The 26,826-nt window shown below is 47.8% G+C and overlaps 1 protein-coding gene across 4 annotated transcripts in view; it reads left to right on the forward strand.

The window, feature by feature from the left end:
• The window catches only part of LOC309653426 (protein Shroom2-like), a 138,228-nt gene that overhangs the window by 52,169 nt on the left and 59,233 nt on the right, over positions 1-26,826 (forward strand). For all 4 annotated transcript variants that reach the window (XM_082448058.1, XM_082448056.1, XM_082448057.1 and 1 more), the window contains exons 2-3: positions 10,101-10,252; positions 24,843-24,974. In XM_082448058.1, the coding sequence (XP_082304184.1) occupies positions 10,101-10,252; positions 24,843-24,974 (284 nt within the window). The remainder of the gene's footprint in view (positions 1-10,100; positions 10,253-24,842; positions 24,975-26,826) is intronic.

Consider the following 26,826-nt stretch of genomic DNA (forward strand, 5'->3'; position numbering starts at 1 on the left):
GCCTCTGAGAAGCCACGGCCAGCCGGCCTGGGGAGCTGGCCGGGAGGGCGCCTCCACGCAGCCACCTGTACGTGGGCCTGCGCCAGGCGTCTCCTTGTAGGAAGACAGGGGATGCAGAGCCGTGGGGTGTAAGAGAAGCTGGAGGCCGCCGGGCTCTTCTGCGTCACTTCCGCCTTCTGTCCTTGGACGGATTCTCCTTTGGACCCAGTCTAACCAACCATACAGGGACAGAGATTCTAGAACACGTAGTTCCTGTTTTAACCAGGAGGACCCAGAGCTGTGCCTGTTATAAACACCTGACCTGTGCATGCAGCATACATTCCAAAGGGCCGTCTGGAAATATGGGCATGTGTCCTTTTTTTCCCTTTGCTTGATTGCAAAGCCACGGTATATAAACCATGACATCTTTTAAAGAGTTATTTGTGTCTTAGCCTGACAACTTAACTACGACTTAAATCATCGTTTTTTGTTTTTGTTTTGTTTTTTTTAAATGTGAGAAATGCGGTCTGGGTTTCCATGAACATAATCCACTTAGGTGAAACTTTTGTAAAACACCCCATGTGTAAATGGCAACTTGCTGTATTTTAGAAGTTTTCTGTAAGGCTATAGTAGCTAATCAAGGGAAAAAGAAACTTTAAATTAGGTTGAGAATAAACAGTACGAACATCTAGGATAACTGAGCTTCGGCATTTACTTTTCCCCCAAACAATGTTATTTGAAAGGACTTAGGAACCACTGTACCTAAATAGCTTGGAGTACTGTAAATGAAGCAGTCTCCCTTTACCATTTCAATGTCTGGTTTCCCTGTGTCAATGATCAAGAATGGGGATCACTTGTCACTGAACTTGAGAGTCCAGGAACCTAGCCTGTGCTGTAGTCCTGATTGGAACACCAACAAATTACAAGTAAAATGATTTGTAAACATACTTGTATAATACTTATGAATTTACAAAATATTTTCATAATTGTCTCACTTTTATTCTCCTGTTGGTCCCGGGTTGTAAGACAGCCGACTGTTACCACCATTGTTTTGGGCGACAAAATTGAGACAAAGAAAAATTAAGTGACTTTCTCCAAGTTGTGTAGTGAAGTGGTAGAGGTGAGTCTTAAGTCCTGGATCCATCACCCCTCGTCTCTGTGAAAACTTCCCTGATAGTCACCCCTCCCCGTACCCTGTGATTTGACTCTTGCCTCCTCTGTGCCACCGGGGCCCACGAGTGCCTCCCTTGCTGTGCTTGTCACATGGAATTTATATCTGTCAGGGTCCAATTGGGAGGCAGAAAGCACATAGTAATTGGAACAGGGCCTGCTTAATAGGAAACAGGATTCCGCAAACTGGCCACATACCAAAACACCCCTTATGTCTTGTCTGTCTGTCCGGCAAGGTTGAGTAGTTACCATACGGACCGGAAGACCCCGCGAAGCCTAAAATATTTACCACATGGCCCTTGAAGGAAAAGTTTGCCAGCCCCTGGTGTAAAGAATTACTAACTATTAGCAGATTATTACTTATTGTCAACTTACTGAGTCATGATGAACTGGGAACTCCCCCGGGGTAAAGAGAGCTTTAAAGAATGCAGGAGTAGCAGCTGCACGAGCAGCCACTGCCTCTAGGGTTGAGGCCGATTACCTGAGGAAGGAGGGGTGGGACTACCCCCCTCTTGCTCCCCTCCCTCCCCCCAGGCTGAGACTCAGATCTGCATGGAGTGGTGTGACAGCAGAGGAAGTCACTGAGCCCCTCGGGCTAGCTGACAGACAGGAAGCTGCCCGGGTGCGGACCTGGCAGGTGGCCAGGGAGCTGGCTGGCATGCCAGTGGAACCCCTGGGAAGCCATCCGAGGGCACGCTTCTGAAACTGGCCGGCAAGCTGCCCACTGGAGCGCTCGTGGAACTTGGCCGTGGAGCCGCGGTGGATGCAGCCACTGCCTTGTCCGCAGGAGCAGGCAGAGGGGACAGCAGTCCCCCCAGCGCCCTCTACTGAGGACACTTCCAGAGGTGCCAGCCCGCGAAGGAGAGCTCTCCACAGGTCCTGCCCCAGTATCACCGCTCGGCCGGAGACGGGTGGTGTGCAGTTAAGAGGCAAAGTGGCCTGGTGTTGGAATGGGTCGTTTGCACACCTTGCTCCTTCTGGGTTGTAACTTCCCAGGCAGGGGTGTTCAGACGATGCCCCCTGAATGCTGCTCTCCAGAAACTGTCCCTTGCACGGGTTGGCCTGTGCTCTCTGGAGGGCTGTGCTGTGCTGTGGTCAGGATATGGACTCTGCAGGGTCCTGAGGCCCCTAGACCTTTGCCCCACCTGGAGAAGAGGCACATACCTTGGGCTTTATCCTCCCCGGGGGTGGCCGCGGCCCCTTGGCTCCGAAAGAACGCTCCTCCGGGGGTTCTCTGTTGCAGCCAGCCTGGGGTCTGAGCTGCCACTGCTGAGCCCCTGATGCAAATTCCCTTCCCTCTCTGTTTCTTACAACCTCTCCCTGAGCAGTCAGCGTCTTTTCTGTGTCTGTTTGGACTTGTGGTTGCTAACTGCAGCCTCCACTGCCTCTGGATCTTCACACATCTCATTGACCTGCTCAATCCATCAGCCTGGCTCTGTCGCCTTGTCGGGGCCACACCTGCCCTTCTTTCTCTTGGGGTGGCATGTGATCCAGCCTTTGCTTTAGCCATGAGTGGCAGGAGTGTGTTAGAAGCGTCAGAGCAGACCCTCATGTTCTTATGCGTGGGACTGAATACTGACTTGCTCATCTGAATCCAAATGTATGAGGTGGGTTTTGGTTTCTTAGGATTTTTTTGCATGTGGGGGTAGTTATTTTTCTTGCTTTTTGATAACGTTTTTTTGTCAACCATGAGGAAAGCAATTTTCTTTCCTAATTGATATTTTATTGGTTGTTTTGAGGATTGGTACACACACAGTTCAATTTGTACATCCTTCTTAATGTATGTACTGAAGAACTAAGAAACCACGTAGTTTTGATTCTTTTCTAAACAGGTGTTCCAGTGACTTTCTAGCTTAAAATGTGGAAGCAACTTTTCCTTAAGAGGATATCAAGTATGAATACCTTCAAATGTTGATAGGCTGTAACATCACAGGTCCCATTTCACCGTTTAATATCATAAGCATCACATGCTCAAATTTCCATGTTTTTTCATGGCACGTTCATGGCACATTATTAGGGAAACTGAAGTGTCATGACCGGGGATAGAAAGGGCCAAAAAAAAAAGGCCATGAAGAACCTAGTGGCAAGACGGGAATAAAGACACAGACCTACTAGAGAATGGACTTGAGGATATGGGGAGGGGGTGGGGTGAGATGTGACAGGGTTAGAGAGTGTCATGGACATATATACACTACCAAATGTAAAACAGATAACTAGTGGGAAGCAGCCGCATAGCACAGGGAGATCAGCTCGGTGCTTTGTGACCACCTAGAGGGGTGGGATGGGGAGGGTGGGAGGGAGGGGGATGCAAGAGGGAAGAGAAATGGGAACATATTGTATATGTATAACTGATTCACTTTGTTATAAAGCAGAAGCTAACACACCATTGTAAGGCAATTATACTTCAATAAAGATGTTTAAAAAAAAAAAAAAAAGAAAACAAACTTGCGGTTACCAGTGGGGAAGGAGGGGGAGGGATAAATTAGGAGCTTGGGACTAACATACACACACTGCTACGTATAAAATAGATAACCTATTTTATACAGTAGCAAGGACCTACTGTATAGCACAGGGAGCTATACTCAATGTTTTGTAATAACCTATAAGGGAAAAGAATCTGGAAAAAGAATATGTATGTGTATGTATATATATAAAACTGAATCACTTTGCTGTACACATGAAACTAACACAACATTGTAAATCAACTATATTTCAATTAAAAACATAAAAAATAAGAAAATAAAATTAAAATAAAGACTAAGTTCCTCCCTTCCTGGGATGCAATGCTGGTACTCCTTCGATGATAGGACTCCCTTCCCAGATGTCAAGGCCGTACTGACTCACTGTGTACGTGCTGACCTGTTTTTTTGAAACTTTGAAGGAATGTATCCCTGACTTGTTTGATGTTCTTTGTTCTGACAAGATATAAAACTGCTGAAAATCTTCCTTCTCTGGAGCAGTTCCCCAGAGTTATCTGAGAGGCTGTCTTCCGGGCTATAGTCCTCAGTTTGATTCAAATAAAACCCTTTTTTTTTTTTAAATTAATTAATTAATTTATTTATTTATTTTTGGCTGTGTTGGATCTTCGTTTCTGTGCGAGGGCTTTCTCTAGTTGCGGCAAGCGGGGGCCACTCTTCGTCGCGGTGCGCGGGCCTCTCACTGTAGCAGCCTCTCTTGTTGCGGAGCACAGGCTCCAGACATGCAGGCTCAGTAATTGTGGCTCACGGGCCCAGCTGCTCCGCGGCAGGTGGGATCCTCCCAGACCAGGGCTCGAACCCGTGTCCCCTGCATTGGCAGGCAGATTCTCAGCCACTGCGCCACCAGGGAAACGCCCAAGAAGTGGTTTTCTTTAGGAAGTAATTCTACTAAAAAACATGGGAGTACAGGTAATTTTATTTTTATTTTTTATTTTTTTAACTTCTTATTTTATATTGGAGTATAGTTGATTAACAGTGTTGCATTAGTTTCAGATGTACAACAGAGTGATTCAGTTATACATATACATGTATCTCTTCTTTTTCAAATTCTTTTCTCCATTCGGTTGTTACAGGATATTGAGCAGAGTTCCCTGTGCTACACAGTAGGTGCTTGTTGGTTATCCATTTTAAATATAGCAACGTGTACGTGTCAGTCCCAAATTCCCTAACCATCCCTCCCCCCACCCCCCCTTGGTAACCATAAGTTCGTTCTCTAAGTCTATGAGTCTGTTTCTGCCTTTTGTAGCATTTTTTTTTTAGATTCCGCATATAAGCGATATTATACGATATTTCTCTGTCTGACTTCCGTCACTCAGTATGACAATCTCTAGGTCCATCCGTGTTGCTGCAAATGGCATTATTTCATTCTTTTTAATGGCTGAGTAATATTCCATTGTGTGTGTGTGTGTTTGTGTGTGTTTGTGTGTGTGTATATACATACATATATATATATATATATATATACACACACACACACCACATCTTCTTTATCCATTCCTCTGTCGATGGACATTTAGGTTGCTTCCATGTCTTGGCTATTGTAAACAGTGCTGCAGTGAACATTGGGGTGCACATATCCTTTTGGACCACGTTTTTCTCCGGGTATCCTCTTCAAGACCTATTAGGTGCGTGACTGCGTCCCCAAATTGCCATTGAGTATGTTTTGTGTTGTCAGGTTAAAAAAAACTGCCCCCCATGGAATGTTAAGCTGACACTCGGGATAGCCAGAGCGTCCTCAAATTCATTATCCCACCCTTCCCTGGTTGTACCAAAAAATAACCAACGAACAGTTTCACCTCTTCAAAAAGCGTTTATACTCCAGAAATGGGGTGAGGTGGGATTTCCTTCTTAAGCATGTTTCCAGAGCTACTGCGAAGCTTGCATTCCCCAAATAGTTGATAAAAACACTCCTTGGGATGTACAAGAAGGGAGACAGGGACCAGTGACTGATGGTATGTTCAAGTCTTAACACTTGGGAGGTTTTTGGTTTTTGATGGGCTTCTCCGTTACCAGAGATGCACCCTCCGATTATTTCACAATTTGATACTTTTCCTGAGTGAGTCAGCTCTCTTTTCTGAAACAAGGGAGCTCAAGGAGAATGAGTTAAATTAAGCAGACTAAGGAGGTGACATCAGTGATTGTCCTGGCTCACAAAAGGCAGTGCTTTCTCATGGCTTTTTCTCCAGACAGCAAAGCTTTCTTTGAGGTAGTCATAACTGATAAATCATGGGTGTGATTCGTGGCCTTTGAAATATGATACTGGACTTAACACGTTCTTCCTCCTTTCGTTTTGGTCTCTGGGTGTCTCGATTTTCCACATCAGTCCAGCTCAACATCTGAGCTCCACCGGCCGACCCCTTTCCTGTGGCCCTTGATGTCCAGCATCGATTCTGTCCTTAGACCTTCCTTCCCAGCGTCTAGAGCGCTTGCTTACATTAGTGTTGTCTGCCCTGTGTTGGTTTGAGCCCTTGTTTCTGTCCAGTACAAAGACAGAGCCTGCTGCCTTCTGTTCTCGGGCAGAAGAAATTCTTTTCGTGTCAACCTCCAGGATGAAGCTGCCAGACGCATTTGCTGGAATAAGAAGGTCGCTCCCCTGCTTCCGTGCTGGCCTTCTGGGGCCCCCACTGCCTCCAGGATATCATGCCAGATTCTGACTCAAGGTCAAGTTCCTCATCTTCCTCTTTCTGCCCTTATCTTCAAACGCTCCCCAGCCAGAGCTCTGCGCTCGGCCAGGCTGACATTCCTCAGACCGGCCCGGCTTCCTGCCTCTGCCCCATCTTCACATCCAGACCCCCCTGTGGAATGTCCGCCCCCATCTATGCCACCCCTTTCAAGTTGCTCTTCTGGGCCTCTCTCTTCGTGACGTCTTTCATCTCCAGCCCCGAGGCCAAGCGAGCCTGGCCCCTCGCGCCCCTGCTGCCCTGACGTGGTTCCTTCCCACGGGAGTCCCGGCTCCCAGGAGAATCAAGGTTCTCCGGCCTCCGTGGGTGTCATCCTTGATCATCTGTAACATCCGTTGGATGAAATACAAAAACTTTGTTCCAACGAGACTTCCATTGACGGTTTTTTTCCCCCGCTGCTGTTTCCAGAAAAAATGTTTCCATAAGAACAGCAAGGAAATGCGCACATTTGGGGACACTTAAGTCTTAACTGAGGCCCTAAACAGGAGTTTTCCAATGCCAGTGAATGCTCAGACCAGAATATTTGTCCTGGCATGTGAACTTGGGGCTTTCCTTCTGCCAGTGGCGCACGGACAGGCATCTTGGGTGTGGAGTCATTTGTTCTTGTGTGCCTGTCTTTTTGTAAAGGGACTTTTTTCTGAGCTCCAGCAAGCGACACTGAGAACTTTGCCTGGTGGCTCTCGGACAGGACTGCCCTGTTTGTGGCTCCCGAGTGCTGCGGATGTCAGGCAGTTCCCTCTGTTAGTGGCAATGCCAAGCGCTCTCTTGACTATAAGGCAGGGGACGGTGGCAAAACGATCCTGAGCGTCTGTAATGTGTGATACACTGTACAGTGCTGGCAGGCAGAGTCAGTAAGTATCCTGTGAGACTAGAGCCAACTTCAGGTTTGCTCTTTACCAAGTTCAAGCCTAATTAATTCTTCCTAATGGGAGAAGTTTGATGGGGTCAAGAGTACAGACTGGAGGTTTTCAAAGCATCTTCTTTTACAACTGTTTTCTCCATGAGCACAATAAACGTCAAACAGATAGTTTGTCTTGGTGAGGAAGCCAAGGCGGGGGAGAATTCCCCAGCTTCTTTGTCTCCCAAACCCAGAGCCGTTTTTGCTGGGAATGTAGATAGAGTGTGGTTAGGACGGGGCAGGTGGACGGCGGTCTTCACTGGTGGAGGAGGGGCTTGGGAAGTCTTTGCAGATGAGGGGAAGCAACATGATGTCATCAGACTTCGAGGACAGCGCTTGGAGCCAGTCTCGCAGAACTTGTGCATCCAAGGGTTTGTGGGAACGAGACCGAAAAACCCACCAGGTCGTGGCTGAGTGACACAGGTCGCCTCCAGGACGGCCTGCCTTCAAACCCTGTCCTAAGGCCCTGCAAGTTCCTTGGTCATAGTTGTCTTGCCCGAAGATTTTTCTTGTGGAACTGAAATTCAGAGAGGAATCATGGTAGGGAGAGGGACGCACGTACTCACGCTACTCTCGCCCTGACCAGCCCTGCGCGTGTCTGCTGGTCTCGGCTTTTGTGACGCTCACCCCCCCTTTCTCCTCCACCTCCTGCTCCTTCCCCCACCCATCTTCTTCCAGATTTCTCTGTGTTGGGGCCCCAGGGTTCTGTCCTCAGCTGTTGGTGGGTCTGTTTTCTGTGTAGGAGGCCTGCATCCCCATTCCTCCCGTTTTTAAATTCCTTCCGCGGCTGGTCAGCCCATGAGCAGGCCACCTTTCCCCGGGTACCCTCGCCTCACCCCAGCCAGCTGCCCTGCCCACCGACCCTCCGCCTGGACGGCCCCTTGGCCTCCCACCCGGGGCGTGCCAAAATGTAAACTCTCTGCCACGTAACCTTCACCTCGGCTATGTGCGGCTGAGTGTGTAATCTTGGTGCGGTGGAAACTTATTTACGATCTGTTACTATGTTGGGATAAAAATTGTCTAGACTTGGAAACTGGTTGTGAACCGAATGATTTGCTTCACGTTTTAGTTAGGAGTGCTCATTTTGTTTATGCTGTTGACTTGCAGTGAATAATTGCTTTATTAACCTAGGAAAAGTTCAGCTGTCCTTGGGTTCGGGCGGAGACTTGAGGAAAGTACCACATGGTTTGAGAGCTGAGCCTGTAAGTTGCTTCGTTTCCAGCTTTGTAACGACCAGAGGAGAAACGTTTACGGCTTTAGTGCTTTGTGAGGTTTGGAACGGATTTTTAGGTTAGCCCTGGCAAACAGTCAGAGCAGCGAACTTCCAAACCTGTACACCTCTGTGCCCATAAGCATTCATCTTTTTCACTAGTTTTCCTAGCAGTTTGTAAAAATAATGGCTTTTTGGTGTGAAACAGGGGTTGGCAACTTGTTTTTAATAACAAGCCAAGCAGTAAATATTTTTGGCTTTGTGGGTCAGACTATGCTATTCTCTCCTGTAGCAGTGTATATAAACAAATAGCTCTGGTTGTATTCCAGTAAAATTTTATTTACAAAAACAAACAAACAAAAGGCAGCTGGCTGGATTTCACTCATGGGCCACAGTCTGCCAAGCACTAGTACCGCAAACAGGTTGGTTAATTGATGGGTGACTTGATGCTGAGTTGGATTATTACTGTATAGGGAAGACGAGGGTGAGTATTTAAAGATTAAGATTTCTCAGGATAAAAATCGTAAAGTGCTTTTAAGGAGTCAGTCAACACACATTCATACATACGTGTTTAACACTGAGTAAGGAGTATTTTACATACCCAGCATGGTGTAATAATCTAGGGCTGTAATGAAAGGAATCAGATACTCAGTGTCAGCAAGGATGTGGAGAAATTGGAGCCCTCCGATGTAAAATGGTGCAGCTGCTTTAGAAGGCAGTCTGGCAGGTCCTCACAATGTTCGCCGTAGCTGTCGTACGACCCTGCCATTCTACTCCTACGTGTACACCCAAAGGAAATGAAGATGCATGTGCATGCACAAACTTGTACACCAGTGCTCACAGCAGCATTAATAGCCAAAAAGTAAAAAACAACTTCAATACCCATCACCGATGAACGGATAAATAAAATGTGGTCGGTCCATACAATGGAGTATCCTTCGGCCGTAAAAACGAATGAAGCTCTGACACAGGCTACGACATGGATGCACCTTGAAAAGCTGAGTGAAAGAAGCCAGACACAAAAGGCCACCTATCGTATCATTTTGTTTATATGAAATATCCAGAGTAGGCAAACCCTAGACGCAGAGAGCAGATGCATGGTCGCCAGGGGGTGGAAGGATCGGGAAGTGACCACTGACAGGCACGAACGAGGGTTCTTCTGGGGTTAGGACACTGTTCTAAAATGGGTGGTGGTGATGGTTGGACAACTCTGTGAATATACTAACAAGCCATTCGTTTATGTTTATACGGGTGAATTGTGTGATGCCTGAATTATATCTAAATACAGCTGTTACGGAAATAACTAGGTGCAGGATTAATCTATGAGAAATAACTAGTAAATAATTAAAAAAAAGATCCATCATTATTTTTTGGAGGAAGGAGATCCAGAAAGTGAATCGGTAGTTCTGGCTCTGCTATTTCTGGTGTGTTTCTGAGAGCTCATGCGCTTTCCCGCCCCTCCGTGAACGGTAGACCTTGCGGAGGCAGACCAGGGGAGGGATGCATCCCTGGTCTCCCGCTGGGAATCAGGGCCCAGGTGGGTCCCTTCACCCCTGGGTTGTCCTGAAGCCAGTCTGAGAAAACCTGTGGGTGGCATGTGTCACGGGCATGTTGTATTCCTGGCCGAGTCCTGGGGGCTTGTTTGCTTGTTCAAGAGGCTCACGGGACACACTTCTGTGTTGCAGATCGAAGAAGGAAGCAAAGCCGCGGCAGTGGACAAGTTGCTGGCCGGAGATGAGATCATTGGCATCAATGACATCGGTCTGTCGGGGTTTAGACAGGAAGCGATTTGCCTGGTGAAGGGCTCGCATAAGACCCTGAAGCTGGTGGTAAAAAGGTAAGACCTGGGCCTCATGCCTTGTTTACAAACAGAGATGAGCGGGACGTGAAACCTGGAGTCTGTTGGCTGCGCCGTGTCACTGTGGCAATCCTGATTTGGACTTAAGTCGCGCGCGTGCGCGCGTGTGTGTGTACATGTACATGCATGTACACTTAGGAATCTATCTCTTGGCCAAGGATGAATCCAACATCAAAAATTTTAAAGATGCCTTCTTTTTTTAAAATTAATTTTTATTGGAGTATAGTTGATTTACAATGTTGTGTTAGTTTCTGCTGTACAGCAAAATGAATCAGCTATACATATACAGATGTCCACTCTTTTTTAGATTCTATTACCATGTAGGTCATTACAAAGGTTTTTTTTTTTTTTTTTTTTTTTCCAATAGTTATTTATTTTGGCTGCGCTGGGTCTTAGTTGTGGCACTCAGGGTCTTCATTGCAGCACGTGGCATCTTTAGTTGCGGCATGTGGACTTTTAGTTGCGGCGTGCGTTCAGGATCTAGTTCCCCAACCAGAGATCGAACCCAGGCCCCCCGCATTGGGAGTGTGCAGTCTTGCCCACTGGACCACCAGGGAAGTCCCTACAAAGTACTGAGTAGAGTTCCCTGTGCTGTACAGTAGGTTCTTAAAAGATTTCTTCTTTTATTACTGTTGACTGTTACTTTTGATTTAAGTGATTTTGAATACTTAAATCTTATTCTTGGCATATGTAGGTGATTTTCTGGCAGTGAGGAAACTGTTTATGCTCCAAATGATGAAATGTCATTGCCTGTGTTGTACACAAGGTGGCAGGCTACCAGGTTTTGGGGTTTTATGCTAAAATAATGTGATGCACATAGACTTAACAGGTCAGCTAGCAGGTGTTTCCAGTGCTGTGCTGAGGTCTGAGGGGACCAAGTGCATATTCCAAGAAAGGAGATTGTGGATAGGAGTTGGGATGATTTGAAGGGGTCAGAAAGTGAAGTTGGGCATGTGATGCTTTTACACACAGGGACTAGAACGGCACTACTGGGCAGCATGGAGGTGTTTTGTAACTTTTTATTTTTATTTTTTGTCCACGCCGCACAGCTTGTGGGATCTTAGTTCCCCAACCAGGGACCAGGAATCGAACCTGTGCCCCCTGAAGTGGAAGTGCTGAGTCTTAACCACTGGACCGCCAGGGAACTCCGGTGATTGGTTTCATATAGAAATAATTCTCGACCTTGTGTTTTACAGTTGGCTAATTCATAGTAAAGGGTTGACGTGCCCCTTTTAGCAGAATTAGTGCAGTCTTTCCAAGGTAGGCTGTAAATTTTATTTTATTTTTTAAAAATTTATTTATTTATTTATTGTTTATTTTTGGCTGCATTGGATCTTCGTTGCTGCGCGCGGGCTTTTCTCTAGTTGCGGCGAGCGGGGGCTCCTCTTCGTTGCGGTGCGTGGGCTTCTCACTGTGGTGGCTTCTCTTGCTGCGGAGCACGGACTCTAGGCGCGCGGGCTTCGGTAGTTGTGGCACACAGGCTTCAGTAGTTGTGGCTCGCAGGCTCTAGAGCACAGGCTCAGTAGTTGTGGCGCACGGGCTTAGTTGCTCCGCGGCATGTGGGATCTTCCCGGACCAGGGCTTGAACCCGTGTCCCCTGCATTGGCAGGCGGATTCTTAACCACTGCGCCACCAGGGAAGCCTGGCTGTAAATTTTAAAAAGTAAATTGACTCAAGGCCTTCAGTTTTTAGTACAGACTTGAAGACATATCCCTGTGGACTTTTTATGTATTTATTTTTGGGGGACCAAAATAGCATCCGAGGAGGAGTCAGAAACGAAGAAGGAAAACATTTCATTCTTTGCCACATTAATGCAGCAGCCTCATTTCTCAGTGGAATAGGCTGTCCTCCTTGTAAATCAGAGAACTGAAGTCTCAGCATGGCCATTTTGGAGCCTTGTGGGGGAGCAAGGGACATGATGGGTGCCATCATGGCGTATAATTTCTTTGAGGTCACCTTATTAAGCCTCCTAAGGCAGGACGTGTGAAGTTCTCGCAGGATTCCATTAGACTTAGTGGAGCGCTGGTGATGGTGAGGGACGCTTGACCCACACAGGGGAGACAGTGGTTATAAACCACCACCTGAAATGTCTCCGTTGCGGGGCTGCCCGAGCCCCCAGAACACACAGCCGGCTCGTTGCCTTACTGTCCGTCTCCCCCACGGGGAGAGCACTGGCTTAGTTGACGCTGTGAGCAAACTGTCTCGCCAGTTTGCGGCTGCTTACCGCACGCAGTGCCCGATGCACAAGGGCAGATGAAGGGCTTGGACTTATTGAATCGAATTGATTTGAGCTGCACCGGGATGGGCGTCATTGGAGGGCCTGATGGGGCTGCTGACCCTGAGGTGCTCATTCAGTAAAACCTGTCAGTGTGACATTGGCCAGCCCAGGGGAGGCAGCAGCAAATAAAACCGAGCCAGTGACACATCCTGGGGGACAGAATTCAGGATGCATGAATATTTTCACCGGTTGCATCTCACAAGGTAAAAATGAAATGTTGGTCAATGTCAGATCTTATTCTAGGGTGCAAAAAAAAAAGCAGGTGTGTAATAAAGTTGGTTTAGTAACAACAGCTATAAAGAAGGGAATTTGCACCCCAGTAGAAAGTTGGATGAAAGACGCTCATAGGCAGTTCCTAATATGAGAAATGCACATAGGAAACAAGTGTTTAAAAAGACGTTTTTCAAGGAATTCATAGAAAAGACTCTGACAAGTACAGGTTTCTGGTAACTGTACTGCTGAACTGAATGAATAAGCATTTTCAGAACTCTAATGAAAAACTCCTGAACTCATAAAAGTGCTAACAAAAGATCAAGATGAAAAAAAAATTAATTACATGGGACTGAGTGAACTGATGAGGATGATTATAATTTTTGTGACTTTCTGTTTGAATTAAAAAAAAAAATCCCACAAGGACTCAGAGGCAAAGAATATAGAAATCAATCTTCACTGCAAAGTAAAGGAGCTGTTACAGTGGAGGATTACTGGACTGAATGTCAATATTATGACATAGGATGAGTGCGTTTCGTGTTCGGTAATTGCAATCATTGTTGCTTTTGTTGTGGTCATCCATTTACAATGCTCGGTGTCAGTCTATTTATCTCTTGTAAAAATAAAATACAGTGTGTGTGTGTGGGAAAAAAAAAAAAGATATTTAACTAGGGATCGACAAGTTTACTTACAAACTAGGTTTTGATTCTCCAGCTGGCCGAGATCTGATGGAATAGCAATGCCCATTGGTGCTGAGATGTGGGGAAACAAGTGCTTATTTGATGTAATGCTGATGAGACTTTCTGGTGAGCGGTTTGGCAACATGTGTCAAAAGGCCTATTTTGGACTCAGAATTTATTTCTTGGATCCTAGATATTCAGCAAAAGGAAATGACTGAAGTGAATTAGGGACCATGCATACTGCAGAGTGCTGCCATTATAAATGGTGTCAGCCAAATGAACTTATTTACGAAACAGAAACAGACTCACAGACACAGAGCACAGACTGGTGGTTGCCAAAGCGGGGTGGGGGGTGGGGGAGGGATGGATTGGGAGTTGGGATTAGCAGATGCAAACTAGTATATATAGAATGGGTAAACAGCAAGGTCCTACTGTAGAGCACAGGGAACTCTAGTCAACATCCTGTGACAGACCGTAATGGAATAGAATATGAAAAAAATATATATATATGTGTATAACTGAGTCTCTGCTGTACGGCAGAAATTAACACATTATAAATCTATACGTCAATAAAAGTTTTTAAAAAGAATACAAGTGCTATTACAAAATAAAAAAATGGTGTCAGTGGGCTTCCCTGGTGGCACAGTGGTTAAGAATCCTCCTGCCAATGCAAGGGACACGGGTTCGAGCCCTGGTCCGGGAAGATCCCACATGCTGCGGAGCAGCTAAGCCCGTGCGCCACAACTACTGAAGCCTGCACGCCTGGAGCCCGTGAGACCACCGCAATGAGAGGCCCGCGCACCGCAGAGGGGACTGAGAAAGGCCGCGCGCAGTGACGAAGACCCAACACAGCCAAAAATAAATACATAAAATAAATTTATTAAAAAAAAAAATGGTGTCGGTATTTCCTGACATGGAAAGATGCCCCTCAAAGCCCAGTTGAGTGGAACACATACAAGCAGTTATAGAACTGTACAGGCCCCATGAAATAAAGTTTTGATTTTTCATTGTGGTAAAAGACACGTAACAGAAAACTTACCATCTTATCCATTAAGTGCACAGTCTAAGTGTATTACTTCTCTGATAATAAAAATGTCGAGCTCGTTGCACTTTTAAAGAGGAGAGGCCTTTGGGGTTCCGTGTGATGTGTTCACAGGACTCAGCAGGAGGTTTGGTCCCCAGGAGGCAGGCAGCTGTGCTCTGTTCTGGGCGGCGCCCCCAGAAGGCTCTGTTTATTGCTCTGTGATCAAAACAGACAGGATCACCCAAAGGGGCGCGTGTTGGAACGCCGGCTACAATTACTCCAAGAGTGACTTTTTATTCCGCGTTTATGAGTACTTGGAGTAACACGTGGCCGTGGGAGAACATTCACTTTGGAACGGGAATTGGGTGGGATACAGCAGCCTTTCTCCCAACCCCTCATCCTCCCATTTTGCCCCTCCGGAGAGCGGCTGTGTCAGTACTAACCTCTTAAGGTTCCCTTTTAGAAACAGGTACCTAGTCGTGTGTTACACATGAAAATGGGGGTCGGTCCAGGTTGAGTGCTCTGACTCAAGGTTTCTCCTGACCCCGTGCGGCTCCATGGTCTGGATGCTCTGCTGTGTGTCTAGCAGATCCTCTGTGTGTGGACATTTACGGTGCTTCCGGCGTACGGCAGACAGTGCTGCAGTGTGACGCTTTTGTACCCGAGTCCACATACACGTGCGTATAGGTCGTCCTGATCCATTCCTAGCGTGGGAGGTTTTGAGGCAGAAAGTACGTGCATTGTGAAGCTTGTTTTTGTTGGCTTTGTGGATGTGATAGGTGACAGATGCTTTTATTGTTTAAATGGGCATTTCTGTCATTATGACCGAGGTTGGGCATCATTCCGTGTGTTCAGAAGCTTTTTTTTTGAATTCGAGGAACATAGTTAAGGATCTAAAAACCGGATGATGTGAGTTCTGTTCGGAGTACACACCGTGAGAACTGGGGGTAGAAGGAGAGAGAAGGCCTGGGGGCCCGGCCCGCTCACTGTGGAGCTGACTGCGTATCCAACAGACTTGTGGGGAGACAAGTATTCTAAGTAACACATATAACCCAATATAAAACCAAACCAAGCAGTTTGTCCAAATGTTTTTTTTTTCAAGCACACTTTTAAAAACAAACGTAGGCGTTTTTCAATATTTTAAAGATAATTTTGGATTAAATTTTAATACTGTGTGTGGGTATTATTTTTGCCTATTAGAAAAGTCTGAAACGGTGGTTTTGCCTAGAAATATGAATAAAATTCTACAAAACGGTTAATTAGTTAATACTAGGATCTGTTGCTGTCATCTGGCACATGGTGAATTACTGTTTTAAGTACTGAAGACGCACATAATAAGGACTTTTAAAACTCCATACTGGGGCTTCCCTGGTGGCACAGTGGTTGAGAGTCTGCCTGCCAGTGCAGGGGACACGGGTTCAAGCCCTGGTCTGGGAAGATCCCACATGCCGCGGAGCAACTAAGCCCGTGCACCACAACTACTGAGCCTGCGCGTCTGGAGCCTGTGCTCCGCAACGGGAGAGACCGCGACAGTGAGAGGGCCGCGCACCGCGATGAAGAGTGGCCCCCGCTCGCCGCAACTGGAGAAATCCCTAGCACAGAAACGAAGACCCAACACAGCAAAAAAATAAAGTAAATAAATAAATTTAAACTCCATACTAACTTACCATTTTCCTTATTACAACGGCACCAGTGAGTGCTTTTAACATGATTTCTCTTAAATCGGTGACATGTTTTCTTCTCTATCTAAATCTAAATCTCACCATTCTCATCTTTCTTTATCCCTAGGCAACCACTAATCTGACTTGTATCTCAGAGATTAGTTAGCATTTTCTAACTAGTGTTGTATGTAGAACTCCAAAATGGATCATGTCCTCTTTTTTTTTAATATATATGTAAGTTTATTTATTTATTTATTTTTGGCTGCGTTGGGTCTTTGTTGCTGCGCGCGGGTTTTCTCTGGTTACGGCGAGCTGGGGCTACTCTTTGTTGCGGTGCGCGGGCTTCTCATTGCGGTGGCTTCTCTTGTTGCGGAGCACGGGCTCTAGGCGCACGGGCCCGATAGTTGTGGCTCGCGGGCTCTAGAGCGCAGGCTCAGTAGTTGTGGCGCACTGGCTTAGTTGCTCCGCGGCATGTGGGATCTTCCCGGACGAGGTCTCGAACCCGTGTCCCCTGCATTGGCAGGCGGATTCTTAACCACTGCGCCACCAGGGAAGCCCTGGATCATGTACTCTTAAAAAAAAGGTGTTTAGTTTATGAAGGCACTCTGTAGTTAATTCACAGACTGAGCCACCAACACATCAATATCAAATGTTGCCCTACCTGAGGATCACCAAATGATAAATGAGCTGCCTGAACCCTCAACTACCTGCCCAGCCCAGGCACCTTAAGAAGGGGTGGCTTTTCTGACGAAGATTGAAAACAGCTTAGGGTCCTGAGGGCCAGAGTGGCCAGTGCAGGCTTGGTTTTTCTCGGAGGTTCTGGGAAGAGGCGTGTACGCGCCTCGGTGTAAAACACATACCCGTGGTTTTATGAACAAAGTGGGCATCGTGGGTCGCATCCTGACTCCCTCCCGCCGGTGACAGCTGCTGGGTGTGCTTGTCTTGCTTCAGCCTGTGCGGCGAGCAGGGCACCCAGCGGCCAGGCGAGGGTGGCGGCGGGCTGGCTTCACAAGGCGGGGGCGTCTGGTTTCACGGGGCACGGGCACCGCGTCTCTTGTCACCGTTTAGAAGCCGGGACTGGGAGAGCGCGGTGCCTTAGGAGACGAGGACCCAGATCACTGTCTCTCCCCAGCCACGTTTCTTTCCCAGACAGGTGAGAGCCAGCGCTGCCTTCCTCCCAGAGCTGTGTCGGCTGGAAACAAAGAAGGGTAACAGGAAGCCGCACTGGTGCACACATGTTCTCCTTTAAGATGTCCAGGTGGTATCCTGGCATCTGCCCAGGAGTCAGAGGAACGGGGTGGGGGCCAGCAGACGCAGCCCGGCCGTGCCTCCCCGGCACCTTGTCCTTCCCTCTCTGCTTGGCCGAGGACGTGCTGCTCGCAGGAAAGTGTGGGAGGATGTGGTAGCCTCTTCTTCTGTGTCTGTCTCTCTGTGTACTTGTCGCCTGCACTTTCTTCCCCGGGGTCGGGCCCCTCCCTGGAGATCCTGATGGGCAGGTGTGGGATGGCTCTGGGCGCTGGTATTTCCCTGAGGGCCACGGGCTATTTTGCTGGGCGGCCGCAGTGCTCATGCCGCTGGCTTAAGCAAATGTGCTTGGAAAAGGTTAAGACCCGAAACTGGGTCACTCGAGGCCTTTTCCTGATTAACGCAGGCGTCGGTAAGCCCCTCGCTGTGGGAGACGTGCCGAAGTAGGGGACGCTTCTCGCCCGGTGCTGGGTTAAGGCCGTTGCTGTCCGATGCTGTAAAGTGCTCACTAAAAGCTCCGTGTGCACAGCACCGGGATACCATCCACTGTCCTCCGTTCACAGGGAAGTTACCATACGTTCAGCTCCTGAAACATACATGGAATTTCAAGCACCGTAGGGAAAATTTCTCTTAACTGTCAGGCCATGAATTATATTGTATAGCTTGTAATGACTCTTTTGGTGTTTCTTCCAAACGTATATGGTAATATTAGTCTCGTTTACAGTGAACTCGGCCTGCCACTTCATCGTTCGCATCACTCCTGAGCCGTCCACTGCTGCGAGCAGTTTTTATGCCAGAGCCACATTATGCGTAGGGTTGACGCATGTTTCCTGCCTCTTTGCCGGAGGCCTTAAGCCCTTCCGTGACTCTGCTTACGTCCGCTAAGCTTGCCTTCAGGAGGAGATTAACACCCGAGGATGGAGGTTCGCTGCAGGAGGCCGTAAGGGGTGGCCACATGGGGTGGCGTGGCGACACATCTGAAGAAAGGAGGTGTCTGGTCTAGTGACGGCACGCATGCCTGCTAGGAGCAGGTTTCTTGCCACGTGCGTGGGCTTCTGGACGTCACTGAGGTGCAGTGAGTTCTGCCCCAAGCCAGTGTCGTGCGGGGCTCCCCTCTGCTGCTGGCTCCTTGGAGCTGTCCTAGGGCAGGCGGCTCTGTGCGTGGCCCCAACGTGGATGAGCGCAGGTGTTCCTGAAGCAGCTAGAGGAGAGGGATGGGTAGGACGTCAGCAGGTTGTGTCCCTCCTGCTTGTCCCTCCTCCCCACTTCCTCTCCTTTCTCCCCCCTCTCCCCCCGCCCCCCCCCAAGAGCTCTTCCTGGGGCAGAAACTGTGTGTTCCCACAGAGGGTGTCTGTCTTACTGGGGATGCTGGTGGGTGCTGCTTTTGGAGGGTGGTCTGAGATTGATCGTTCAAATTTCAGGGGAAAAGTGTCTGCTTTGAGCATTTGCGGGATTGTGGCTGTTTGCTACTGTGCTTACTTTCTGCTTAAAACAGTAGACCCAGAGGTTTATCCTGGACAGACGCCGACTCGTTTGGGCTCTTTGCCATTCTTGTTTTTATGAAATAAAATCAGGAGGGAAAAAAAGCCACATAGAGCAGAATTGTTTTATTTGGGGAAAAGTTGCTTCTATTCAGATGTAGATTTAGTGTATGGCTTAACCAACTTAATCAGTTGAATCTCTAGGTGAGATGTTTCATATTCTAAGCCAAGTAGAGAGTGGTAAACAGTTATGATTTTGTTTTTCATTAGAAGGCATGCAAGTGATGTTGATATAATTTAGTTTGGAAACGCTGATGGTTTCTAATATATTAAGGCATGCAGAGAATGTTTCACGTAATTTTGTTTCTATACTCTTACGTATAAGACTCACCAGCTCTGTTGCTAATCCTTAGGGCTACTCGTACTTAGTTATGTTAATGGTTGCACATTTGAGTGTCTGGGGTGTCTTTACCAAAAAATCCATTCTGTTTACATGTAGCCAAGAGGCTGCATCGGTGCCTTTCTGAAAACTGGGGGCATGCACCGTGACCTCGGGTGGTTTGGACAAAGCGTTTTTAGTACTGGTAGTGCTGGGTGAGATAGTCCCCTCACCCCCCTTTGCAAAAGTTAACGGGAAAATAGCCAAGCCATTTGGGTCTGCTCCAATTCTGCCTGCGTTCATTGTGTGACATTTCTACGCGGTCTTTCCTGCTAATGCACCCGGGGAACGCCAGAGGCCGAGACAGGCGTGCACTTGCCCTTGCTGGGAGACAGATAAGGGGTGCCCCGGCCTCGTGGGGCGGAACCCTGATGCTTTTATCCCGTGTGAATGCTGCTACTCGGCCCTGGCATTGGTTTAAAATGCAGCTTTGATGTCTTGTATCAGTTTCAGCTGTTTAGGTCATTTGGGAATTTTCATCTTTACCTCTTTCTCCTCGTGAATAAAGGCAGGAACTCCTGGACTCTTATCCCATTTTATCAAGGGTGATGTCACCACCCACAGCATCGTGTTGTCAGATCAGTGCCGGAGAAAAGAACTCCGCTATTCACAGAGTGGTCTGACCGCTGTTTTTATTCGTAATGTGTGTTGGAAGCGCTCCAGCCAGGCGGCTGAAGTCATACCCATAGGTCCTGCCCTCGGGGAGCTGGCAGCTGAGGGGGCTGATGGGCACGGACAGGAAAAGCTCTAATAAGTGGTGGCTCTGGCGGAAGGAAGGAGGGCTGGAGCAGAGCTCAGCAGTCAGGCTGTCCTTTGAAGGCTGAGCCAGGTTTGAGACACAGACGTGGACCTAAGTCAGGGGTGCCGGGACCTCCTAAAGAGGCTGGCAGAGCGGATGGGGGAAGGGAGGAAGGGTAGCTCGGGGCTAGAGCAGCGAGTCTCAGACCTGAGCTCGCCTCTGAATGACCTTGAGGGCTTGTGCAAACAGGCGTCCCGCCCCAGCCTGTGCCCCTGCGATGCCAGTGCCGCCCGGCCCGGGGAGCAGATCACAGTACCGCGGTGGGGGGGCGTGGGCTTCACTCCGTGGCAGCTGGGAGCAGCTGAGGGTGGTGGGGTGAGGGCAGGAGCTGCCAGAGCTGAGTTGCAGGGAGACTGGTGTGGTAGGAGGTAGAGGCAGCTCGGGAGAGGGAGAGGCCGGTCAGCATCTATCCTCTAGAGGCTTGACCGGAACAGGAAGGAAGCAGCAGCTCAGGGCAGGCTACATTTTGTGTCTGTAGGGCTGTGCTTTTTATGTGTTTGTTTGACTTTCAAAGAATAAAAAGGGTGTTTGCAGTTGTCGCCCTCCTCCAGCCCAGGCACACCCTCAGTATCAGGAGGGCCTGTCCCCGCTGTGGGCCTGTCCCTCGGGGCCTCTGCACAGCCTCCCTCCCTAAGCTCTGGGGGCTCCTTGCCCGGAACTCACCCCCCTCACCCGCAGGACTCACTGGGGAGCATTTGAGGAACTTTCCAGCCTGCCCTTTATCTGGAAGGCCCCTCCCCACTGCCGCCCCCCCCCCCCCCCCCCGACCGTGACGCTTGCTTCTAAGATGCCCCAAGCATCTCTGTTGGTTTTATTTTCCCCGAGGACTCTTCCCATTGCCAGTGTCGCCTGCAGCCAACACACCCTGTGGTGCCCCCGCCACAGTGTCCCGCCAGGCCCTTCCCGTTGGCCTCCCAGCCTGCAGGCCTGGTACTGTCAGGCCCCCCGCGCTCGTGGGGACCACATGCGGACTGCGTTTATTTTCTGAGGCAGCGCCTGTTGGCTGCACTTGGAAAGGTTAGGAAAATAACCCGGCGTTCACGTGGTTTGTTTTTTTTTTTTTTTTTGAGGGAATTCTCTTTCTCTGAATGAGAAACATTTCATTGAAGCCCTGATTTTAATAATGCCTTTTTAAAAATGAATTTTCTGTATCTAGATCCATCCTTAATTTTCATTGGTATCCAGCATTTTTTTATATTTGTGATCTAAACCCCTTCCTTTCAAAAAAAAAAAAAAAGACTACCTAGCATATAAAATTATTTTTAAAAATTGAAGTAAATTTAGATTAATTTTGGTGTGCAACTTGTGGGAAAGGTTTCAGAGAACCCTCATTAGGACGAATAATTTGATTTGGAAGCCAGAAAACCCGGTGTTAATAGCAGCATTGCTTTTCAGTATTTATGTGGAAGGAGTATTATGCCATATTACAAATGACATTTTGGAAGAGTGACCGTGGCCTGGAGGAACGCTCACCCAGCCAGGCGGGCTGCAGAGAGAAAGGGCCCCGCCAAGCCTGCACGATGCTCTCAGCCGTCTGAAGCGGGGAAAGAAATGCAGAGATGTTACCCACGTTCATCTTCAGGTTACAGGTTGTCCTCCTTTATTGTCTTCTTCGCATTGTAATTTTTAAATGCTCCATGTTTTCTACAGTATGCCTGTTCTGTAAGATTTCCGAGCAGCAGTAGCCATTTGGATGGAAAGGATTTCTTCCCTGTACACTGGGGTGCCCGTGGTAGCGACTGTTAGGCTCCCGTGGGCGTGACCTGGATCAGCCCCGTCGCGTTTCCGGAGCTGGCAGGATTGTGCAGCTCCACGCACAGGAGGGGTCAGCACCTGCACCCCGGCCAGGTCAGGCTGTTTCCTCCCTGGCATCGCTGACCACACTGCCTTGCACAGAGGCGTGGCCTTGGACGTCTCTGGGCTGAGCCGTGCCGTCCTTCTTCCTCCCGGAAGGGGCGTCCTTGCTGGTCTCCCCAGCCGAGCTGGCTTGCGTCTGACTGCGTGGCCTGCGGAGGGGGCGTTCCTTTCACACCTCGCCCTTCTGTTCCTGTTTGATGTCTGGCGGGGGGACTGGTCCAGCTGTAGCAGACGTAGCAGACGTCCCGCCCGCCAGGAGAGGAAGGTTCGGGTGTGGTTCGCTGTATACGTGCTGTGTGTGCGTTTCCTTCCGACACGCGTGGCCCCCTGAGGGGGCAGGGCGCTTAACCCCTAACCAGGTACCGCCAGGTACCACGTGGTCCGAGTTCTCCGAGGCCCTCACATCGGGGCATCTTGCCCGGCACAGCCTGTGGCCTGTGCACCCCTCACGGCCCCAGACTTCCAGGGACCCGGGTGGTTTAAAGCCACCTGGAGTGCGTTTATCTTGTGTGGGAAGAAACACCATCGTCTGTTGAAACGAGCGCCTTAAATCGGCCCCTGCCATTTCTGTTCCATCTGGGAACGCTAGGTGGCGCCAGAGCGTCCGGTCCCCAGAGCTTTCCTGCCCAGCGTGGTCACGGGCTTGTGATGGAGGGACCAGCCCTCAGCCACATGTCCTCCTCCTCTCATCAGCAGAATCCAGTTTTAGCCATCAGAGGGGCTGACAAACAGAAACCGCCTGAACCTTCCTCGATCCCCAGATATGTTCACTGTGCTCTAGGAAAGTCCGAGGACCTGACAAGAGCCACATACGTAGGAAAATTTCACTCTCCCCAGGAGCCATGATTCCTCACTTAGAGCTTCTAGGTACCACCCTTTTCACTGTGTTTTCTCTTTGTTTTTTTGTTTTTAAAGCTCCAGTTAGTACCCTAACTGTTGACTATGTCTTCTCAAAGTGGAGGCATATATCTGTGTACAGACATACCTTGCTGTGTTGTGCCTCACTTAATTGTGCTTCACAGATACTGCGTTTTTTTTTGTTGTTTTTTTTTTTTGTTTTTTACAAATAGAAGGTTGTAGCAACCCTGTGTCAAGCAAGTTTGTTGGCACCATTTTTCCAACGGCACTGGCTCACTTTGTGTCGCATTTTGGTAATCCTCACACTATTTCAGACTTTTCCACTATCATATTTGTTATTGTGATCTGTGATCAGTGATCTTTGATGTTACTAATATTATTACTAGGGCTCAGATAATAGTGTTTCTCAGCAATAAAGTATTTTAAAATTAAGGTATGTACATTGTGTTTTTTTAGGCATAATGCTATTGCACACTTGGTAGACTATAGTATAGAGTAAACATAACTTTTATATGCACTGGGAAACCAAAAAGTTCACGTGACTAGCTTTATTACAGTATTCACTTTATTGTGGTGGTCTGGAACCCAACCCGAAATATCTCCAAGGTCTGCCTGTATTATCCTTTAAAATAAGAGGAGAAACATTTACTCTTCTCAAAGAGGACGACTGCCCCAGTAAACCAGCTGGTTCCCCACTCATTCCAATTACAGAGTTGAAATATGTTACCACAAAGTGTAAGGCGTTTTCTTTTCCAAGCCTCTTTTTCCTTTGCCTGCAGTTTGTCTAGTTTGTTTCCTTCATTAATTACCTGTAAAGGAAGATGAAAGACGTTACAGATATTATAGCACAGAAAAAGCCATCTGAAAATGAAATTCATGTGGCCAGAACCTTCCTTACGAGGATTTTGAGAAACTTTATGAGGTACAGTTTTGGTTTTACAATCCCTTTACTTGTGTGGTGTGATGAATTCGTCTGTTTTATGCTTTAGCTCGTGGGAAACTATCAAAAGGTCAACACATTCCACATTTTGCCACCCGTGTATTTTTCCTTGTTTCTGAGTCATCAGAAGGTTTATGTTATAAATGCTTTCTGGGTTTTCTTTAATATTCGTTGTTGCATAATATTCTATAATGTTTTTGCCTGTTGGAAGAATGTTTGATCCCCATCGGGTACTTAGAGGCTCAACTGAACCCTTTCTCCGATCTCGATTGGGCTGCAAAGTGTCCCTGGTGAGGCTAGATCCGTCTTAAATTGCAGGAGGAGGAGGGGCGAGCATGGGCGGTCTGCTCATGCAGCAGCTTTCCCCTGGAGGCCCTGTGATGTTCCTACGGCGGCTTCAGGGATTTCCAACTGGACATGCTTTTTCACACCTGGGCAGGTGTGGTCAGAAACCTAATAAGCCACCCACGGATGGTGGGGACGGTGGAGGGGGGCAGGGAAGGCTCCTGCCACGTTCAGAAGCCCTGGCAGGAATGGACTGGAGCCTGCTGGTCTTAGGGCGTGGTGATTCCCATGACAGGAGCCCTTAGATGACTTCGGACGCTCTGGGAGGCTCAGAGGAATACGTGTCCACCAGTGCCCGTTAACTACAGGATAGCTGTGTTCACTTAGTTAAGTGAGTGAATAAATAAATGCAGTCAAAACTCTGCGGGACCCAGCTCAAGCTTTTCTGCAGCCCAGTGCCTTCTCCTCAAACAGGCTAAGGGCCTTTGCAAAGTTGCACTGACACCGGGCAGACAGAAGATCCTGCTGTGTCTTGGGGATGGGGCAGCGGGGGTCGTGGGCAAGATTCACGTACTTACTTAGAATAAATTTGGAAGCCTAAGGGCTGGTTCACATTCTGGAGCCTGTGATTCTCACCCGGGGATGTTCTCCGGTAACGAACCTGTACAAAGAGCGCTGGTGCCCAGATGCAATGGGAAGCACTGGACAGCCATGCAGTGAATCACACAGGAATCATCTCTGCCTCTCGCTCCTTTCTTGGCCTGAAGTTGTCCTTGGTGTGAAGTCCCTGAGTCATCTGCATCCTTTTTCAGGAGGAATGAGCTGAGCTGGAGGCCGCACTCCTGGCACGTCACCAAGTTCTCCGACAGCCACCCCGAGACATCGGCATCTCCATTCCCCTCTACCAGCTCCTGCCCCTCGTGGCCAGGCCAGCACCACGCCAGGTAGGCACGCCTTTCCCGCTGGGATGGGAAGCTGGTTTCACTTTCTACCACGCTCATGACTTCCCTGCCTTGTCCTAATTGTGCATTTCTCACTTTATTTTAATTTTTGTTGAGGTACAGTTAATTTACGATATTGTTCATTTCCGGTGTACAACATAGTGATGCAAAATTTCTATAGCTTATACTCCATTTAAAGGTATCATAAAGTATTGGCTCCGTTCTCTGTGCTGTACAATATATCCTTGTAGATTATTTATTTTATAGTTTATACCTCTTCCTCCCCTACCCCTATCTTGCCCCTTCGCCCTTCCCTCTCCACACTGGGGACCACTAATTTGTTCTCTATGTCTATGAGTCTGCTTCTGTTCTGTTATATTCATTTGTTTATTTTTTTAGATTCCACATATAACTGATATCATACAGTATTTGTCTTTCTCTGTCTGACTTAGTTCATTAAGCATAATACCCCTCTAGGCCCATCCATGTTGATGCAAATGGCAAAATTTCATTCTTTTTTATGGCTGAGCAGTATTCCATTGTGAGTGTGTGTGTGTGTATATATATATATATATAATATATACCAATCTTCTTAATCTGTTCATCTGTTGATCTGTTGATGGACATTTAGGTTGCTTCCATATCTTGACTCCTTGTAAATTATGCTGCTATGAACATTTGGGTGCATGTATCTTTTCAAATCAGTGTTCTCATTTTCTTTGGGTATATACCCAGGAGTGGAATTGCTAGATCATATGGTAGTCCTATTTTTAGTTTTTGAGGAACCTCCATACTGTTTTCCACAGTGGCTGCACCAGTTTACATTCCCACCAATAGTGAACAAGTGTTCCCTTTTCTCCACGTCCTCACCAGCAGTTGTTATTTGTTGTCTTTTTGATGATGGCCATTCTGGCAGGTGTGAGGTGATACCTCATTGTGGTTTTGATTTGCATTTCTTTGATTAGCGATGTTGAGCACTTTCCGTGTGCCATCTATATGTCTCCTTTGGAAAAACGTCTGTTCAGGTCTTCTGCACATTTTAAAATCAGGTTTGTTTTTTTAGATACTGAGTTGGATGGGCTGTTTATATAGTTTGCATATTAACCTCTTATTGGTCATATCATTTGCAAATATTTTCTGCCATTCAGTAGGTTGTCTTTCCATTTTGTCGATGGTTTCCTTTCCTCTGGAAAAAAAGGCCTTTAATTTTCGGGACTTCCCTAGTGGCACAGTGGTTAAGAATCCGCCTGCCAATGCAGGGGACACGGGTTCAAGCCCTGGTCTGGGAAGATCCCACATGCTGTGGAGCAACTAAGCCTGTGTGCCACAACTACTGAGCCTGTGCTCTAGAGCCCGCGAGCCACAACTGCTGAAGCCCACGTGCCTAGAGCCCGTGCTCCACAACAGGAGAAGCCACCACAATAAGAAGCCCGTGTACTGCAACGAAGAGTAGCCCCCGCTCACCGCAACTAGAGAAAGCCTGTGCGCAGCAACGAAGAACCAACGCAGCCATAATTAATTAATTAATTAATTAATTTAAAAAGCCTTTACTTTTAATTAGGTCCCATTTGTGTATTTTTGCTTTTCTTTCCTTTGTCTTAGGAGACAGAGCCAAAAAAATATTGCTACAGTTTATATCAAAGAGTGTTCTGCCTATGTTTTCCTCTAGGAGTTTTATGGTTTCTGGTCTTAAATTTAGGTCTTTAATCCATTTTGAGTTTATTTTTGTGTATGGTGTTAGGGAGTGTTCTAATTTCATTCTTTTACGTGTAGCTGTCTGGTTTTCCCAGCACCACTTATTGAAGAGGCTGTCTTTTCTCCACTGTATATTCTTGCCTCCTTTGTCGTGGATTAA

The sequence above is a fragment of the Balaenoptera physalus genome (genome assembly GCF_965194825.1).
Source record: "Balaenoptera physalus genome assembly, chromosome: Y".
Classification (NCBI taxonomy): domain Eukaryota; kingdom Metazoa; phylum Chordata; class Mammalia; order Artiodactyla; family Balaenopteridae; genus Balaenoptera; species Balaenoptera physalus.